The following is a 20797-nucleotide window of genomic DNA, read 5'->3' on the forward strand; positions in this document are numbered from 1 at the left end:
GAATAAGAAGCAAGGAAAAAAACCACAACACCACAAAAACCCCACACCAAACAAGGACCATTTATTTTAATGCCCAACGTTTATGCTAAACATCTGTCTTTTGTGCACCATGGAAATCAGCCTGTCTGGTGAACTGGCTTGGATTAAAAACCCTTTTTATCAAGAGCAACACCACCGATACAAGGGAAAAGTTATAAATGAGAAAGGGTCAGAAGAATCTTTCCTGCAGACTTTAGGAGGTAAGTACAATAGTGCTTAAAACTTTGACTAATTTTCCTTAATTATTAAGCAAACTATTAACTAACAGCTCCAAATTCTCACATTACAGATTGAAAGGAAGTACTGAACTTCAGACTATACTGTTATTACAGTTACTGGCTGAACTGTATGCATTTTTTAAAATAGAGTTTAATATGCTTTCCACAAAACACAGACAAGAGAAAACAAGTTTAGGTTCATTAAAAAAAAATAATCAATGGTATTCAGTATTTAATGAGCAAATAATCTGAGTTCTCTAAAGAATGTGCATGTGTCCAGAGGGAGAGTTCAACAAGGATCAAATATACCCAGCAATACCTATTCCAGACTAAGAAATAATATATGGCACATTATGTATGGAGTATAATCTCAAAATTTTTACCTTTTAAGAGTAATTCTAATTTAAAAATACGTTACAGTAAGTCAAACAATGTCTTTTCAATTTGATAATTTCTTATCTGTTTATGTTTGGTGATATTTGCTTTCCTTAGTTCTTTATAACAGTGAAAACAAGAATGCCTTTTTTCTATTTACTGCAAGTGGTATAAAGTCTCACAGTTTCTTAGTCACATTGTTATCATTGTTTTAGGGTCTTATGCCCAACAAAATAAATGGAGTAAGTCTTGAGGCAGCATTATGTCCAACTTTTTGCATTTGGTATTCTTTTGGGGTTGGAACCACATTATGTAGCCAAAATAATTTTGAGAACAAAAATTCTGGAGTGAGGAAAGATTTCCCCATTAAAAGCTGAAATATGAAAAAGGTAGGATTGGGATGGGGGGAACCTCACAGAATAATAACAAACTGATCCAAATGTCTTCCATTGTGCTCAGAGAACAGCAAAAGGCAGATATAAGAAAGGTATCTGCTCTTCTTCCAAAATGCCCATGGAAGTTTCCTTCATCCCCCACCCTGCCAAAAATGGGAGGATTCCCCTCAAGAGCTGTGAAAATCAGTAATTTCCCATAAGAATAAAATGACCATTACCCAGTCTTGGTCTGAGAGTATGAAAATGCTTCTGCGCAATTGGATAAAATATCTCACATCTACAGCTTAACAAAGTAACTTCTGATATGCAGCAAACCAACAATTCCTTTGTATGGTAAGTGTGTTTGAAGAAATCAAACTACAAAAGAACAGTAAAACCCCACCAAAATATTATGATCTAGTATGACAGACAAATCATTCTTACAGCCTCCAGCCAAGCAAAAACTAATGTTTGTAGAGTGCTTGCAAAGTTCCTCCCATAAGTCATTAGCAGCTTGGAGCAGGTTACTCACTGTCCCAGAACAGCTCCTGTGCTGCTGAAGACAGAAATGCCAGAGGTCTGATCTGCTGCACAGAACAGACTTGGCCTCATTTTAAGTCAAGACAGAACCCCAGAACAAAGTGAGAACATGAAGTTTGTAGAACAGTAGTACCACATGGAATATAAATATTGTTGACATGGAATCTTCCCCAAATGCATGGTGACATAATTTTGCTTTGATCATTTTCTACTTTTCTGCCATGCCCTGGTGAAGCACAAATCTCTATTTGTTACTGATCCCGTTACAATGTAACTACAGAGGCACAAAGTACCTATTTGTCTCTGACAAACAGCACTGTTAGCATGATTTTAGGTTTTTACTGGATAGTCTGAGCCATCACCCATTTGTAAACTAAGGAAACAGAATCAGCCTCACTCATAGAGGGTTTCTAATGATGACAGGAGATTTCTTCAAGGACACAGTAAAAGCCACTCTACAAGACACAGGGTTGTGTAAGAGGAAGCTGCTCCTTACACAAACTAGCAGCCCATCCTCTTTCAGTCATTAAGAGTTCTCAGAAGAACTTCACCTTAAGCCATTAGAGACACATGACATTAAGCCCTTGGAAATACACATTATAGTAACCACTGGCTTAAACCTCTGATTTGAATTAGTTCCAAAAATGCAAAGGTTTTTCAAGCCAGCAGGCAATGAGTGGAAGTGGAGTTCCTTCTGCATGAAGAGAACTTGGACAAGAATCCCCTGATCCACCCAGACAAACAAAACACACACGTGTTGAAATCTGTCTGCAAATCCAAATTTGCCTGCAAATTCACAAATACTGTGCAAATGGAGGCAAACAGCTTTAACACAATTCAACCATATAATTTGTTTTCCAACTCTTTCAGAGGACAGAAAATTTAGAAAACCTTATGTAAGGAAAATAATCCAAAACAAAATAGCTTAATGCAAAATGTAAGGGAGTAAGTGATGTGGAAGTTATAAGGAATAAAAAGCTTAGATGGCATTTTCAATGCTTTTAAGCTTGTATTTGAACGAAGTGAACACACTCAGAGGGCAGGAAAACTCATCTGCAGTTTATTTGTGGCACCTGAGAAAATAACTCATGACATACTAACTGCACTGGACATCTTCCATCTGCAATCACTGGAGACAGGATGGGGTAATGAAAGAAAGGAGAGTTTCTGACCAAAGTCTTTTAAAATGTCAATGGCAAAGAAATAAGAGGAAAAAAATACTCCTGATTACTTCAGAATGCAATTCCCACATCCAGGCTGTAATTTCTTCCTTGCTGACCTTTGTATGATTTCTTCCCTTCCTTGTACTATTCTATGTCACCTCTATCCTGAACCCATGACCCTCCCACAGATCTTACCCACTTATGTCCCACAGGAAAAGGAGAGCTTTTATCAAGGAAAACAATTGGCTTCAGGGGTTTCTAATGAACTCACCCACAGCCTGTACCTTCTCTGATTACAGATACCTGAAAGGAGCTTGTAGCAAGGTGCTGCTTGGTCTCTTCTGCCAAATAAGAAGTAATGGGACAAGAGTATATGGCCTCAATTTGTGCCACTGGAGGTTTAGATTGAGAATTAGGAAAAGTTTCTTCATGGAAGGGGTTGTCAAGCCCTGGAACAGTGCCCAGGGCAGTGGTGGAGCCACCATCCCTGGAGATGTTTAAAGGATGTGTAGATGTGGCACTGAGGGATGTGGGTTAATGGTGGACAGTGCAGTGCTGGGTTAATGGTTTGGTGTGATGATTTTAAAGGTATTTTCCAACCTAAATGATCCTGTGATTCCTTCCTTGGATGATCTAATGATCCTCTAGTCACTGTCACACACCATGGTGATTCCACAGCAGCTCCTGCTTCCTTATACCATCAGCAGTCCCAACAAATGAATCAAATTCTTGCCTCCTTTAAGTCACCAACCTCAGAGCTGCAATTCTTTCCTGACACCTTAAGGTCCATCTTACCCCTGCTGCCTCCATCTACAGCTCCCCTTCTTTGCAAACCAAGCAATCTGCTTAAACACCCAACTCAACACAGTACTTCTCCCAGTCTGTTGCCAGTCACTTCCCTCACCTCCCAGACTTTTCAACTTACTGATCAGTTTTGACTTCTTCCTCTTTGTGACACTTATGGAAGGAAGATTGCCAAGATTATGAAACAGATGAGATCATCTGCCTTAGGCTGTTCTTTGCCACCATGATAGAATCTATCCTGCTTCTTACAGATCCCAGAGGTCTTCCATGAGGAAAAATGGAAGGGATTAACATTTGACTGGTCTATTAGGTACACCAAAGCACAGCCAAAGCAGTGTTCCCATCAAGGGGACATGCTGATGGAGGAGGGAGATAAGTTTAATCTAAATATTTCAAATCATTAATTAAAGACCAAAGCAATATTGCACTTTGGTAGTATATTTGCTTTTTACTGAAAGCAGGCAGTCATGATAATATAATAGAACAGCAATTTAAGTAAATTTAGCATCATAGACAGAAAACATCATCAGATATTTCACTGGAACCCTCCTCATTACATTGTATTTGAAACAGACATCACAGTAATCAGAAGTGATCTAGGTTATAAAACTGAACCTGAAGTTTATTTGGATTAGAGAAAGTTATACTCACAGCTGGCATTTCTGTAGAGCAGAAAAGGTTCATGAAGCTGAAACTCCAAATCTTTATTTACTGGCTCAACCAGGTTGTGCATATTCAGTCGATTCACTATCGTAAAACCATGATAAGGAGAAGCTGACCTATTGTGTCAATTAAAACAAAACCAAGGATTAATATCTTCATCAACAGAAGGAATTTTCTGAAACCAAGTTATGAATTAATCTTCAAATTTCCATTGCTTTATTATGTGAAGCTTTAGCAGCCCTGCAGCTCTCGCAGTTGTTTTTCTATGCCATTTCTTGGCATGCCACCTAATTTCAATTTCAAACTACACTTACCTCAAAGCAGGATTAGGATTAACATTACAGTTCTACACTGTTAAACTGCTGAATCGAAGATATGCCTCTGAAAAATATATTCAAAAAAACTAGGGCAGGTCCACCATTAAAATGTAAATGTATTCAATACTTGACATAAGATCCTTTTGAGGCATTTCAGAATTTTTTTATTAGAGGAGAAAAACCAAACCACTTACACAGCACCATTACCTTACTGCAAATAGACAGGACAATAAAAGAGAGCTCCTGTCTTAAATAGCATGAAGTACACTTACAGGGGGAACCATAAACAGCAATTTCCTCCTAAAGGGAGACTCTGGAAGTAAGGACTTAACCCAGAGTCCTGAAAGTAAATTATTCAGAATTGTACTGCTTAGTGAAGCAATTTTTATTTATCTATATTTTTTTCTGGACACCAAGTGGAAACAGAGAACACTGAGCAAGCACTGAAAGTTCAAGACAGTTTTAGATGTGTTTTCTCTTGCTGCATGAATGTTCTGTCACCACTCAGCTGTGCCTGTAAACTGGTGTATAACCAACAACAGCAGCACAATGAAGGCAGGTTAAAAATCGGACACACTTACCTGGTAAATATAAATATTTCTGTAACAATGTGGCCACTTTTACCGAATGATTTACAACCTGTCAAGAGCTTCCAAGAACAGGGTAAACAACCATTACCATCACAAGTGAATCTCTTAATGCACCACAGAGAACTTGTTTGGAATCATCAGCTAGTGACACTGAAAGCTTTTGCTTTGGTTTTTGCTTTGATTTTTTTTTTTTTTTTAAGTTTGGTTCACTTTCTCACACTGTAAGTATTTCCAAACTGGGAGCTGAAGTAGCAGGAAGTGGTTACTCAAATCCCTACACAGTGCCAGGATAAAATATTGTAATGAACAACTGTAACAGTTTGCTTCAGGATGGCTTAAGTCTGCGTTATTTATATTTCTTACCTTCAACAAAGTGTTATTTCATTTATATTTTTTTATTTGTCTATAATTTAAACTTATTATTGATTTTATGGGCAGGTTCTCCTCCTCACCCCTTTTACTTGTCCTAGAGAACTGGAAATTTCTCCCATGGTTTGGACAGGAAATCAATCAGCCCCCAAAACCAGACACTACAAAATCTCCACTTTTTGGGCAACTTCGTCCATTTACAAAAATTTATGCCATATTCCAGGAGTAAATTAAAACATATTATTTAATTTCTCATCTCTATTGCTTTCATAATCAGCTTTATGGATTTTAGGAGACAAAAGGAGACTTGTCTCTTAATAAACTCAATGCACTAACAAGTGCTACTGGATTAATAAAATAAGCTCAATAAACCAGTTTTTGATGTGGGTACATATGTGGCATTCAGGTTTTATGCTTTCTCAGCAATACTTTTAGGGGCTTTTGACAGAGTTATTCACCCATGTGCAGAATTTATTCTTTTGAGTGAGTACACAGCAGTTAACAGCTGGACAAGCAAAAAATGATGAGTATGAAAGCTCAGCAGGAAGCCATCTGGAGTTTGTTTTCTTAAGGAAAGAAAACAAACATCACCACCACTATATCCCCCCTCCCCCAAAAAAACCAACCCAAACCACCTCTTACCTTTTATACACAAATAAGGTCCCTTCTATGTCGGTTTTCTCCTACAAAAAACAAGAAAAGCACTTCAGGGATGAGCTTGTTCACACAAGTAGGTTTTAGACAGCGTTTTAATGAGAGAATTACAATATCCTTATCTTTCCATAAGGTTTGACATCACAGGTCTAAAAATATGCTCTGCTGTTCTCAGAAACTACTAGGTTTTTTTATTAGAAAGATCAGGAAGTTAAACCTGCTGCCAAACTACTTTGCTCACTCTCTCTGTTTGTCGATGTGATACACACAGAGCGTTCCACAGCCTTGCCCTGCTGGGCCTGACGGGGCAGGCTCCAAATCTGGCAGAGGTTGTGTTCCAGTTGAGCTCCAAGGAGAACAGCAGAGCAGGGCAGGACTGTGGCCATGGCTCTGTGTCAGACTCCAGCTCCCAGAGCAATCCTCCCCACGGCGTGTGCGAGGGAAGCTGCTGCAGCTCCAGGGCTGCCCTGACACCGCGCAGTTCCCGTATTCCCCTTTTTATGGCTCCGTGATGAACCCGGCAGTCGAGCCAAACTGTGCTTTAATGCAACGACGAACACTCACATCTCTTAAATCTCCCTCTTCCCCAGTTAGGGCTCTGTGCAACAGGCGCGAGCAACAACAACAAAGTACGATTAAAAAGAGAAAAAGCCAATGGCCACCAGCAGCCAAAGCGCCCTCCAGCCCGGTCCGAGGGGGAACGGCGCCGCCTCCCCGAGCACACACACGGCCTCGCCTCTCTCTCCTCCTCCTCCTCTGCCTCTTCCTCCTCCTCTTTCTCTGCTCTCCCTTTCGCTTCCTCTCCTCGTCTCCTTCTCTCTGCTCTCCCCCAGCACAAGCGGGGGGAACGCGCCCAAACCCCGAACGCCCCCCGGGCGAGTGCAGCCCCGCGCGGGCCCCGTGCGGGCGCGCCGGGCCAGGCGGCTGCCGGGGCACGGGCACGGCCGGGCCCGCCCCGCCCCGCCGGACTCACCCACTCGTTGTCCTTGGGGCTGAAGCTGTAGAGCGCGACCTGGCCGGTCACGTCGGCGATGCCGGTGATGAAGGGGTCGTGCCGCCGCAGGGCCGCCAGGCTCATCTCCTGCCCCGCTCTGCCCGCCGCCTCCATCTTGGATCCGGGCAGCCCCGCCCGCGGAACGGCAACAGCCGCGCCGGTGCAGCGGCGCGCCCGGCCCCGCCGCCGCCCGGAGCGCCCGGCCCGCGCCCGCAGTTCCGCCACCGGCCAGGGCCCACGCCCCGCCCCGCCGGGCCCTTCTCGGGCCCTGCCCGAGTCTCGCTTCTCAACTCGAGACCGCAGCCCTTTCCCGGCTCCCCGCTCCCCCCTCGCAGTTCCCGTGAATGAGCGCTTGCAGGGCCGTGGGCCCGTGGGCCTCGGGCAGGGCCGCGCGTGGGCAGGGCTGAGGGCCGGCCCCCGCAGCATCGTGGTGTTATTTATTTACTCCAACAGTAACGCAAAGAATCCGGGGTTTGCTGCAGGCTGCCTTGGGAAGCGCGATGAGCTCGGTCACAGGCTCAGAATTCTCTCCCAGCACTTGGAGGGTGATGCTGTTTGCTCCCGTGTCTGTCTTTTGCTGGTGTGTCAGTAGTTCACAGTCTGCAGTGGGATATGGAATTTTCAATGTTTTAGAAGAATTTGGGGATTAAATATTTCTTTCAGGTATAGTAAGCATCCCCAGATACATTTCTCAGGTAAAGGTACACAGGACAGTAAACTGGCATATGTAGAGCGCTATGTAGTACATGTCTACGTTTGCTGAAACGAGAACAAAGTAACATGCAGTGCACTGAGCTTCGTCAATTGCTGGTGATTTTAGGAACAGGAAAGTATAGATAATTCATCATAACCAAGGCATTAATTACTTCCAAGATAAGTTCATCCAAGTTCAAGTACTTTGTAGCATTTTGTGCAATCTGACAGGAAAAAATCAAAGCCTTGTAAATTTCTAAACAAAACCTAGTTTGTAAGTTTCTAAACAAAACCTTGTTGGTGGCAAACTCCTGACCCTCCTGAGACTGTAAAGAATGTGTGCCATGCTCTGTTTTACCACAGGTGATGTTCTTTGTTGCAAGTGGACAAACTTCTGATTTTAATACAGCTTTACAGGTTAGTCCTCTGCCATGATGGCTGACATTTAATGCACAAACCATAAACAAGGACCCAGCAGTTGTGTGATTCCAGAAAAAGTCTTTCTGTTAAGAAGTGGAAATATCGAGTTCCAGTTTAATATATTTTTTTAAACTGTAAAGCTTTTGGGGCAGAACAATAATGTGCTTGTTTTGGTGTCAAACAGTTCTAGTGTAAAGTAAAAATGCTTTTCTTAGGAAAAAAGTAATCTAGAGAGAAAACTTCATCCCAGTAACTCACCCTTGAACCCCAGAGCATAGGCATCAGTAAAAACCTTAACAAAAGTCATATGGAATGTGTTAGAGCTCCATATATAGTTCACGTCTCTCTAATGGTTTCACCACAGAAGAGCCTAATCCATAAATTTTAGATTTTCCCTAGTTCTGTAGCGTTTCCTCTTAAAGGCAATACTTTGATATAAAATGTTTCATTATTGTCTAACAGTTTATATTACAGAAAGACAATAAGAGGAAATTAAAGTTTTAAAATTATTTTACAGAGCAAGAACATTCTAAGAACTCAGAAAGAAAATGAAAAAAACTTTTCTAAAAAAATGGTTCTAAATGGCATCTTAAATGTCTGCATGAAAGTGCCCCTTTTTGCAAGATTACTGTACATAAAAGGTATCTTTCAAATTTAAAAACTTACTGGCAAAGGAAGTTTTCTGCTGTGTGAGATCTCAGTTGTGAAAGCTCCCTGGCTTCATCTTGCATTAAAAGTGAGTCCCAAGGAGCAGCAGGGAAGAAAGGGAAGCAGTGCTTCCTGGTTATGGATTGTTTTCCTCCAGCACCTGCTAATTCGAGTTCTGCATTTCAGTGAATTTATTCTCCTTGCCTGTCTTCCCCATTGTTGCATTGGAATAAAATATTTTATATCAGAAGGGATGCACAGCCTGTCCTCAGCCTTGTAGGGGGATAGGATATAAGAAAATAAAGATAGTGTAGAAAATAATCATACCCCTAAGGAATTGCAGCTGGGCCAATTATCAAAGATTAGAAACAGGCCTGACTTTAACAGGCCACAGCTGTAAGCAATGAGACGAAGATGCTATAAAAGAGAGGGGTGAGAGGGGAACTGGAGTCAGTTGTCTGCTTTGTGAAGAAGGAAGAGTCAGTGCTTGGAGGAGATGTCCATGAGAAGCACCAAGAAGGTATGGAACTTTTGTGATAAGAAGATAACAGTATGGACTCCCTGTGATAAGCTGGCAGCACAGCACAGTGTATGTGCAGGGAGAGTCTGGGGCTGCACTGGGGAGCTGCAGCTGCTCAGGTGTGTGCTGGGAGTGTTGTGAGGTGCAAAGGTTCCTGTCTTGCTCCCTGCTCCTGTTCTTGCACAGAGCCAGGCACAAGGGGGTGATTCAGGGATGCCCTTTTCATGTGTGTCTGTGAGCAGGAGAGATTCTATTTGTGTTTCAACAAGTGAAGAGAACATCATGTTTAACAGTTCACTTACACTGCTGAGGTTTTGTAGGACAGGATATGATAGTTTATTGCCCTAAGTACTGTTGTCTACTTAATCTATGTAAATATTAAGGTAGATGAAGTAAAAAAGATTTTTCTTTCTTTTTTTTTCTCTTTCATTTGCTTGTGACACCATGCTAGGTCTCTGTTGCTCTGCTGTTGGCAGTTCTGTTATACAAACTATTTTTCTGGCCCTTCTTTTACACAGTAGATTACTGGTGTATTCCCAAAGCTTATTTGGGCTGAAGTCACTTGTAGGGGGATAGAATATAAGAAAATAAAGATAGTGTAGAAAGTAATCTTACCCCTAAGGAGCTGCAGCTGGGCTAATTATCAAAGATTAGGAACAGGCCTGACTTTAACAGGCCACAGCTGTAAGCAATGAGAAGAAGAGTACTATAAAAGAGTGGGGTGGCTGGGTGAGAAGGGAGCTGGAGTCAGTTGGTTGCTTTGTGAAGAAGGAAGAGTCAGAGCTCTGAGGAGTTGCCCACGAGAAGCACCAAGAAGGTATGAAACTTTTGTGATAAGGAGATAACAGTATGGAACCCCTGCAGTAAGATGACAATAGTCACTCCTTTCAACTTCCTGCAGAAAAAGTCTTCAGTCTTTTTCTTTTTCCCTTGTTGGCTGAATATCCTCAGCAAAATATTTCTTGCTGCTGTTGAGATGAGGGAGAAGCGCAGCCCGTGCTCCCAGTCAGTGCATTTCCTGGTATTACTCCAGGCTGAATTAGGGTCCAGGGAGTCCTGCAAATCTGAGTGACTCACAGAGCTTGTGGTTTATCTGTACATTTTTCCACTCAAAACAATGCTAGATATTCCTGGTTTCATGAGCTGTTTTCCAAATTACATGCTCCTGTTGGTTTGTTTGCAGATGCTTTCCTTGTTTTGTAATGGGAGGCAATTTCTGGGTTATTGATTAATAATTGCATTGTTATCCATACCCTAAATTTCAGATTAATGGCTGTGATTATACAGGCTGTTTGTTTGGGCAGTTCTAGACAGGACAAAATGTCCTGGACATAACTTCCTTAATAACTTAATGAATGTTTATTTCACATTTTAATTCTTTTGATAAAAACCAAGGGGCAGGAGATGCTTGAATTTTTGAAGTGCTGACATGTTATTTGAAAAACCCTTTTACTTCACAGGTGGTATTACCTGAGCATTTTCCTCCTTTGTGTAAATATGATATAAACTGCTCAGGGTCTGTAGTTACCTTCCCTGACAGTTCTGCTCTTTGGAGGGCCAAGTGGATCAGCAGCCTTCCCTAGGAGCTCCAGCTTGCCCTGTGCTCTCTCTGCGCTAATGCTGCAGCCACAGGTACCTTATTGCATATTCATGGTGACACATTTGTTTTTAGCTGTACAAAATCTTCTTCCTCTTTCAGAGGAAAGTTTTCCAAATTGCAGCATATTAACAGTACCGTAGGGCAGCAGTGTTAATCCCAACAATTGAAATTGGTGGGATAGGATGGTGTGTAAAGGGACTCCAGGTTTGGCAGGACCATCACATGGGAGTGTCAAGGTTTAGGAATATTGTTCTGGGACTACTGACTTACCCACTGTAGGTAGGGATTTTTTCCTGTTTCCATGCTCTGTATAAAACAGAGATAACACAGAACTGCTTTGCAGAACATCTGAGTTTCTCAGCTGTTGCAATAGTGAAATGTGAATTTAACCTGAAGTTTCTTTGTAATGAAATAATTGCAGTAATGATTCTGTAAAGGAATGGATGACTTTAATTTTTCTTGTTTTCCCTTCTTTTACAATTGGAAAAATCATCTAGAAAATGTGAAGCATGAAACATGAAAAAACCATCACTTTCTGAAATAATATAGCTTAATAAAGTACAAGGAAAATATCAGGAAAAAAAAGCAGTTAGCCATCTATGTGTCCACTGACATTTTGGATATGAGTGTAGCCAACAGTTACAGTCCTTCCAAGAGATTCTGAAATAATATTGAAATAAACAGGAGTCATGAAATTACAGTTACAATTCAATAAAAACAGAAGAATGAAAACACTCAATTCGATTTATACAGCAAAGCTACTCCCACAATAGCAATGTAAGAGGGTGAAATAGGTCACAGGCAGCCCTCCTTACATTGCTCAATAACATTAGAAGGCTTAATCATTTATGGATTATCTCCTAGAAACAATGATCTGGTGCAGACAGGTAATCCAATCTCCTCTATCTTTCTAACCTGGTTTGCCATTTCACAGGAGATTGTGGAAGGGTGGCAAGTTTTTCTAGGAAGACATTGCCTGCCAGCTTGAAACATGTAAATTGCTGGAATTTGCATCAAAATATGACAGCTCTTCTCTGATGAAGGTAGGTAGTGAAATTAGACAGGTAAAATGATTTTTTTTTAAACTAGGGCACAGAGGTTCAGCTCCAAATTGTATCATGTTCACCCTTAGTTAGAATCTGTCACTGACAGAAGAAAGAGAGAAGTTTATCGTTGACGTAAAGCAGAACTAGAGAGAAAATGTTATTCCTGGGACTCTGCATTTTTGCATAATGTCCAGCAATGTGTTTTTTCTGAGTAAATTGGTAGAAAAATTTAAATACAACTTATTTTGAATGCAAGCCTTTCAGTGATGGCAGCCTCTGTAAGTCCACTGGATGCAGGTGTGCAGCCTAACTTTTACTGATTGATGTGTATAATGTGATATACTGGCTTTGAACAAACATCTTTAACTAATTCTGGGATATTTTATCTGGCTGTAGCCTCAAGGCCTGCTGTTGAATATATTAGGCTGTGCTAATTTAATTGCTGAAAATGAGCTCCATTGCAAATATTTATTGGTCAAAATATTGCAATAGCAAAAGTGCACCATCAGTGATTTTCAAGTGCTTATTTCATTTTGCGTGTAGTTGCTGTTTTATTGCTATAATAATGTTAGGAAAAATATTAAATTACTATTACAAGCAGAATAGCCTGTTCCCCTAGGTCTCCTTGTACAGTTAAAAAAAAGAAAAAAAATAATTAGATTAGCAAGGTCCTGCTCTATACAGAACTGAGAAATACATCAGGAATAATTGTGCGTTGTAGTAGTAACCCTGAGTCTTGAGAAAGCTGCTTTAGTAGAACCATGTTGGTTTGTAACTCAGCCAATTTTTAACTACTGAGTGATTTACCTTAAATATACAGTGTCAGCTTTATGGCATTATTGTGTAGTTATATTTTTGTCTTCTTAAAGCACGTTTTTTTTCCTGAGCCACATTTGATGGCTCTATGTATCTGGCCCTTTAAATACTGGGACCATCACATAAGTTTTAAAATGTAGGTTTCTATGCTCCTTTATATCTGAAGCCTTGCTGTAAAATAGCAAGTCAGTATTCCTTTTAAATATTTTAAGAAATATTATTTTTATTTGTCAGTAATTTTCATTTAATATTTTGTTTTCATATTTTATTTTAATATTTCATTTTAAAATATTGTATCTTTCAAAATATGCCCATATCAGAGCAATCATCTCCAAAATAGGTTAGATTAATTTTTTATGAGCAAATGTGTATTTTTCAATGGGCTTTTCTCGATGTGGTACTGTATTAATAAGGAAGATGCAGCACAATTCTGAGAGTAAATAGCTTCTAGAGCTTTTCAGACATGACTGAAAACAAATAAAATGCAAAACAGCCCAGTGGTTTGGGCTGCCTTTGATGCTTCTTGGGTTTTCCAGTGTCAGAGGAATGGGAATCAGCAAACCTGCATTCCTTTCAGAGGTTATTAAACCTCTGCATCTCTTTCCACCTTCATTTTCCCAGCCATAAAATGAGTACAATGTATTTACTCATCCTCATAAATTTAATTGGAATACTTTCTGAAGAGCAGTATGAGCAGTAGGCATTCTGGTGATATTTCACTCATCCAGGGAAGGGCTGCTGGGATGCTGAAGGATCACAGAACCTCTCTGGAAGGAGAGGCAGCAGCATTGGGTGCTGTCACCAGGACAAAGGAGCAGCTTTGGAGCTCTGCTCTGGCTGGGTGGGTGTTCTGGAGCCCCTCAGAGTGAGCCAACACCTCCTGTGGGCTGAAAACAGGAACAGAAACAGGTGTAGTGAGAGGCTGGAGCACATCATCCCTTCATTCCTGCTGTGAGCACAGGGATCTTTGCTTTGGCAGCTTTCTCCAGGATCTATCTTGTCCAAGAGAATTCAGAGACTTAAACCACAAGGACTGAGTGTGTGTCATGTGCTGAATTCTACCTCTGTCAGATTCAGTCAAGAATCCATAAATGTGCTCCTGCTTTGAAATGCAGTTCTGAGGTAGAGGCAGCCATTCTGGATGGCTTTCCTGCAAGGGCTGAGGAGGGCAGGCTGGGACAGGTGGGGAGGACTCACTGTTCCATCATGACTAAGGGAATAACCTGGATGAAATCCTCACCTCTTATTTGGCCTCTTTGCTCCAATTCAGTTCTGGCTGATGGAGAATTCCTTTGCTGCAGTCACTCAGAAAAGAGCCATAAAGTTGTGTGCTGAGGATCAGTAGGGCAGCCCTGTGGATAAGGTGTGTGAGGAGTGGCTCAGGAAGGGCGTTTCAGGGGAAAGCATTCACACACAGTGCTCTGGAAATTTGCAACCAAACTGGAACAAAGCTTAGCTAAGGCACAGCTGGAGCTCAGGCCTGAAGGGCTGTGGTGGAAGTGCAATTGCAGCTTTTTAATTTTGGGACTTCATGTCCCTTGACATTGGTGTTAGAAAATAAATTATCTAATAGTAATGAAGTATTATAGAATAAAAGCAGTGGCATCTTATTTATTTAATTTTAAGTGGGTTGTGTGCAGTTGCATGTGTGAAGAGAAATGGCAGTCAGCTATTTCCTACAAAATCCTGTGCAGATATTACCTGAATTTTCATTTGGAAAAGAAGTATAAATTGGGAGATTAATCTACAAATTAGGGTGCTTGCTTTGGCATGTTTTCAAAGGAAAAAAGAAATAAATTGTGTGTTGAAACCATCCCTTGCATTCAGACAAGAATTTCTTTCCCAGAGGTACATCATAATAAAATTTTTGTATGTGGAGTTAGTGCACAGGAATGCTGAATGTGAAGAGCTTGCGTAGGGGTGATAGATTTTTTTCAGGTAAGGATTGGCAAGCTGGTGAACAGCTCTCCAATAGATTGTAATAATCTCAAATAATTATTTCAAGACCTCTTGAGTACCAGTTCTCATGACAGGCTGTAATAGGTTCTTTCAAGACTCTCATGGTCAGTACAACTAGTTCTCATTTTCAGAATTACTACCTCATTTAAAGTCTGTACAAACCATGTGATTTTCAAAACAATTACATGGAACAGACTTTGAGAGCTGCAGTGTAAACAATGCACAGATGCACCAACAGCTGAAGGACCCCATCTCCTCTTGCTTTTTCCTTCTGCTGTGACTCCTTGCAGAGCTGGCAGGTTGAGCTGGGCCCTGCAGTGTCACAGTCCCTGCCTGCCCAGCTCCCCCTCTGCCCCTGAGTGCGATCTGTGGCTGCTGACAGCTGGCACAGAAAGCAGGGATGGGGAGGTGAAGCTGGCTGTGCTGGCCTTCCTGTCCCTGTGTGCACCTGACATTGCTCAGGCACAGACAGGGCAATGTGGCACAGCTTGACATTTAATGACAAAAAGCCCTGTCAGCCAGGAGAACTGAGTTCCACAGTGATGAGCTGTCCCACAGGGCAGGAATGGCCAGGGTCCACCATTTGCCCAACAGAAAAAGACTCAAAATCAGCTACCAAAACATAGAGCAAAACATTGCTTCTGGAAAGTGTTTTCACTCTGAGATAGAACTGGATTAAGAAAAATTCTCATCAGCTCTGTTTTCACGATGGGCGTGAGTGATGAGGGGTGCTGTGTCTGGGAGGTGAGCTGGGTACAGGGGAGAGCTGGCCATGCTCCTGCACTGGGGGACTGAGGGAAAGGCTCTTCCTCCTGCCCTTGGCAGCAAGAGTGTCCACACAGGAACAGCAGGGGAACTCAGGCTCAGGGAAGGGCTGGGAGACAAAACCAGGCATGTCTTTGTAGTGTGTTGTGTGGGAAGGGGACTGTTTAACTGATAATATCATGGGCATATATTTTGGTAGGATTCTCCCTTTATGTTCTGTTTTAGTGTTTGTTTTTTTGGACTTGTTCTTAAATTCTGGCTGCAGTGGGGGCTGGCCAAGCAGGCTGTCTAAAGCTCTAAGATTTAGCACTTCAGGGCCACTGTGTGATCCATGAGTTTCTGTGACACAAGAGCCAGGCAATGCTGTTGGCTTACAAACAGCTGTTGGGAATGCTTAAGTTAAAAGGGTTATTCTTGTTCCTTTAGAAAATCCCCCTAATATTGTGTAATATCTGGATTTTTACTTTTATCCAGCCTCAGATATTCCCTTTGTAGTCTCTTGCCTACTTCATGGTGCTTCTTTAGTGGTGACACTTCTGCAAAGTGCTGCCTGTGGCTTGGTGGCAGCAAGCCAACTGCTGAGACGTTTGAAGGGTAGTAACTATTTCTTTGAGTTTAAACAATTAAAGGCTCAGTAAGGGAAATGCACTGCAAGTGAAAGATGGTAACTGAAACACTGACTTTACCAGAAAAGCATGACTGCCAGAATAGGGGCACTTTGTCAAACACTTTGACAAAGAAAAAAATCAATATGTAATAATGAAGATAATTGTACCAATGGTGTTTTATTACTCTCATGTCAGAAAGACAGGGAGACTTATTAAACTCACTTCAATCCCCATCAGTTCTTTATAACCTTGAAAAATATCAGAGAGGAAGATAAAGAAATTGTCTATATTCTGTCTCTTTAAGTTGGTTTTTCATCTGGATCTCTAGTTGGAATTTAATTATGAATGTTTGCAAAAACATTTTCTGGTATATGGGCTATTTGCAAACTGTTCACTGAGATTATTATTTAAGATTTCTCTTAATTGTAGTTTTAAGCAGAATTGTGCTGGTTTTTGAAATGCTCCCAAAACCATCAAGTGCTCTCCAGAGGATGAACTAATGAGGATATAATGGGACATCAGGATGAATTTTTAATTTTAATTTATACATTAGAAGATTATTTTTTATACTTTTGTTACTTGTGTCCCATTATAAATAAGCTAACACTAGAAAATGTTTACCTTGTAAAATCATCAGAGGTGAATGTCTTGCTTATCTGAATTTAGGCAAGGGGATACAGTAGCAGCAGGACTTCTGTTATACTCAGCAAAAAAGATAATAGAGGAAAAAGGCAACTGAAATGTAGATCTGTAACAAGATCTTCTGTTAGTTCAGGGATTTTTGAGGCTTCTGTAGTCTCTGTGGGACCCATTTTTTTTTAATATTTCATCTGGAACTGCCTTTGTTTGCATTTCCACTGAGCTTATGCAAGAGAGGAACTTTGCAGATCTGTATAACTTAATTTTTCCAATGGAAACTGCAGATGAGTTGTGGTTATCATGGGCTTCTCTCATCTGTGTGATCCAGGGGAGCTGTTCCCAGCTTTAGTCTGGATGTGGCAGCCTCAGAGTGGCCTCAGTGATGGCTGGTAGGGACTGGTGGCTGAGCCCAGGAATGCTCCCAGTGCTGTTTAGGGAGCATCTAAATCTGTTCACTGACCACTCAGTGCTTGAGGTGTGTGGCTATTTGAAAATGCTCATTTTGTGACCTTTGGATTGCATCCAGGACCTATTTCAGTCCTAACCTTTGGTTTGTATCTTGGTTTCTGGCTTGGGCTCCTGACCTTTGGTATTTAGCCTGACTGCTGGCCTTTGGGTGCCAGATCCCCTCTTGTCCTACCCTTGGATTCCAGTTTTGGATATTAGCTCTAACAGCTTCTTGCAGCTTGGCACTTAAATCTCATATGTGCTTTTGAAATTTTCCCCTTAGGGCACCAATTGTACTTCTTACATTTCTTTTTCAGCCTTTATGTAAAACTCTTGTAATCAGAACAGCTCGATTCTAAATGCATCCCTTCCCTTGTGGCTCATTAAACAGGATGCAGAGCTGTCTGGACACTCTTCCAGGAATCCCTGATCCTGCTCACCATGGGGAGTCTCTTGGTTTCCTTTGTGCTCACACTTGTGTGATGTGCAGGTGGGTGGGTGCCCCCCAGCACAGCCTCAGCCCCAGCTGGCCATGGCAGGTCTGCCTGATGGTTGGGCATCCAAAAAGCCAAAAGGGATGCAAGCCTGATAAATCCCAGCATCCTGTTTGCTACAAATCTGTTGTTGAGATACCAACCTTGAAATTTGTCTGAATGTGTAAAAATTGAAAACTCTCATAAATTAATATTACATCAGTCAATTTCCTCCTAAAACATGATATATGAAATGACAGAAAAATCATTTCTAAGGAAGATAAACACAGCCCCAAGGTCCCTATGGTATTTTCAGTAAAAGCATCACAAGGTTCTGTTGCTTTTGGAGGTCAGATGGCAAGCTTCTTGTTCACAGTTGTGACTACATGCTCATGTGAGTTTGTTTCCCTGGCTTTGCAGGGACTGTTTGCATGAATAACCACTCCTGCAGAGTGAATAAAGGCATTTGCAATCTGGTCCCAGCTGGAAACTTATTTCTGAAGCCAGTTCACTCTCTTCATAAAGCAGAGATTCTTTATTTTATCTTGTTCTGTGTTTAGTTCATACAATTTGAAATCTCTAGGTTGATTGCTATGCCATTCCAAATTGCTTCCTACTGGAAGAGATGTATATTTTATAGCTCTTGATTCTTTCCCAACACATATTTGGAATAGAGATATTCCTGTCTGGGAGGAGAAGGGTAATTGCTGCCTGCCTGGATATCAGTTAATTAGCAGTCTCCTCACCAGTGGACACCTGGCTAAATTCACTCTTTTGCTGAGTAATTTATTAAATAATTACAAGTCTATTCAGGCAGCGTCAACAGTATTTTATAACAAAGCACTAATTACTTGATATATTTAATAGCAAAAAAGATGTGAGGAAGTACATGGAATATATTCTCACTGCTTAACACCTTTCTCTTGGAGCTCAGTGAATTAGACCCAGTCATTCCAAGTGAGGATGTGGGCATCATTTTACAGGACTTAACTGAGAAGAAAAGGATAGTCAGTAAGGCAGTCTTGGCCTGGTTTGGAACGCAGAAGAACATTTCAAACAGGAATCCCTGTCACAGCCTCAGCAAGGCTATAGATAGGGAGAATCAGCTCTGCCGAGTGCTGACACTTGTGCAGAGGCTGGGGAAGTGGGCAGAGGAGGTGCCAGATGAGCCCGGTGCGGGGCTGCCCTGTCACTGCTGCTGTCACTATCGTGCCACTGCCTGGGGCCAGCGCTGGGCTCAGCCCACATCACCGGGCAGCTGTCAGGTGGGTGAGGCAAACTGGCTGGGGAATGCACCGAGATAATCACAGCAAGGTGAAGTTGAACCTCACACGTGTGCTGCGCTGAGTGCTCCGAGCAAAGGAGGCTTTGTTCTGCAGCACAGAGAGCAGATGGACTCTGTGTCTGTTCTTTGGGTTTCTGGGGGAGAATTCAATACATATGGTCTGGAATCAACACCTCACTTGTCAGTTCTAGTCACATCATTACACCCTCCCACCCCCCTAATTTTTGCTGCTGTTTTACAAACAGAACATCTCCTGGTAGCAGGTATGTGTTACGGCAGCATTCTGAAATTTGCCAGCTCTTTATCCCTTTTGCTGAACCCCTGCTGGAATCCAAAAGCCCAAATTATTTTCTTCTTTTCCTGCAGGGTACAAGCAGCTGTTATTTCCATAGTCGTTCTTCTCAGCAATTTGTAAAAAAAGCACAGGCTTTTTGTTGCTTTTAATGTCTTATCAGATGATTTCTGTTTTGATCTGTAAAACGTACTACTGTATAAATAGTGAAAATGGAAGGTCGGTAGATTTGAGGGTTGAGTCTAACTCTGTTTTAAGACCAGTTCTGGCAGCACATCTAAGACATCTTAATACACAAAAAGGTGTGCACAGGTGTTTCCTAGGTATTGCTGAGAGTCACTTTTAATGCTGGGATTTGCTGAGTGGGGAGGAAGCACACTCCTTTTTTTGGGTACTCCTTTCCACTACATGCTTCCTTCAAAACTCAGCACTTTAACAAGTGTTAAATGTTGTCCTACACAGCATTGCTTGCTAACTCTAGTTTAAATGTACATGACTATTTCATGGTATGGTCATAGAAAAGCCATCAATTTTTTATTTTAAAAAATAATTTACATTTTAGTTTCTTAAGGAATGTTGCTGCTACATTTTCAATTTCGGTAAAATCATGAGGCTTTGTTTTCTATGAAATGCGTATGGTACAAAGAAAGAAATTATCATTTTAGATATTCATACATAATAGGCAGAGACCTAAATTATATACTTTTAAGTCTATTAGTTCTTCCTTGACTAAATGCCTGCCCCTTCTTTAGAGGTGTTTGTGGTGGGGAAGTTTTGCTGTAGTTTCATCCAACAATATTAGAATACTAAAGCAGTAAACAGCACAGCAAAGGAATTTTTCATAATGAAGGAAACTAACTCACACCAAGACCAAATTGTGTTAAAGAACAGCATTGAAACTGACGTATCAACTGACATGGCTCTGTCCTCTGGTTACAGATCAGACGTCTGGGTCTGTAAAAGGGTGTGGGCAACACAGACCACATCATTTTTGGGCTTTAGCAGCTTGGACTTTGAGTCAGTTCAGAATATTTTTCATATGAACAGCAAAACTGAACTAGTGTGAATGGTAAAGGAGAAGCAGGACCCCATGGTCCCATAAACACATTTTATAAAATTTATTTAAAGGAGTAGTCAGTTTTTGAGGCAGAGGGGGTTAGTAAAGGTACTTTAAAATGATGATGATTCCTTTCTTATTTTATATAAACCTCCTTACTAAAATGTTATTACATGTTCTTTAGAATGCTTTCATTAAAATTAAATGGTTGAGTGGAATTAGATGAAGAGTTACGCTGAATAATTCAGCAGTCTTACAGATGGAGGGTCCAGTTTGCTCTTTGGGAAGGTCTAGAGGATTGTTCATCACTGTTGCAGCTCCTGTACCTCACTGACCACTGGAGTTGCTGCATTTTGTTTTTGCAAAAGAAGCTGTAGTTTTATTTCATCCTGAGTTGTTCACACTGGCTGGATGCACAGTTTCAGGTGT

At 41.3% G+C, this 20797-nt stretch overlaps 1 protein-coding gene across 2 annotated transcripts in view; it reads right to left on the minus strand.

Moving 5' to 3' along the window:
- The window catches only part of DCP1A (decapping mRNA 1A), a 31735-nt gene extending 24509 nt beyond the window's left edge, over window positions 1-7226 (minus strand). For both annotated transcript variants that reach the window (XM_063164641.1, XM_063164640.1), the window contains exons 1-3: window positions 7080-7226; window positions 6095-6135; window positions 4165-4292 (exon numbers count right to left, since the gene is read on the minus strand). In XM_063164641.1, coding sequence (XP_063020711.1) covers window positions 4165-4292; window positions 6095-6135; window positions 7080-7214 — 304 coding nt within the window. In that variant the 5' untranslated portion in view covers window positions 7215-7226. The remainder of the gene's footprint in view (window positions 1-4164; window positions 4293-6094; window positions 6136-7079) is intronic.
- Between the last annotated feature and the right edge of the window lie 13571 nt (window positions 7227-20797).

Source organism: Melospiza melodia, chromosome 10 (assembly GCF_035770615.1).
Source record: "Melospiza melodia melodia isolate bMelMel2 chromosome 10, bMelMel2.pri, whole genome shotgun sequence".
In the NCBI taxonomy this organism is placed as follows: Eukaryota; Metazoa; Chordata; class Aves; order Passeriformes; family Passerellidae; genus Melospiza; species Melospiza melodia.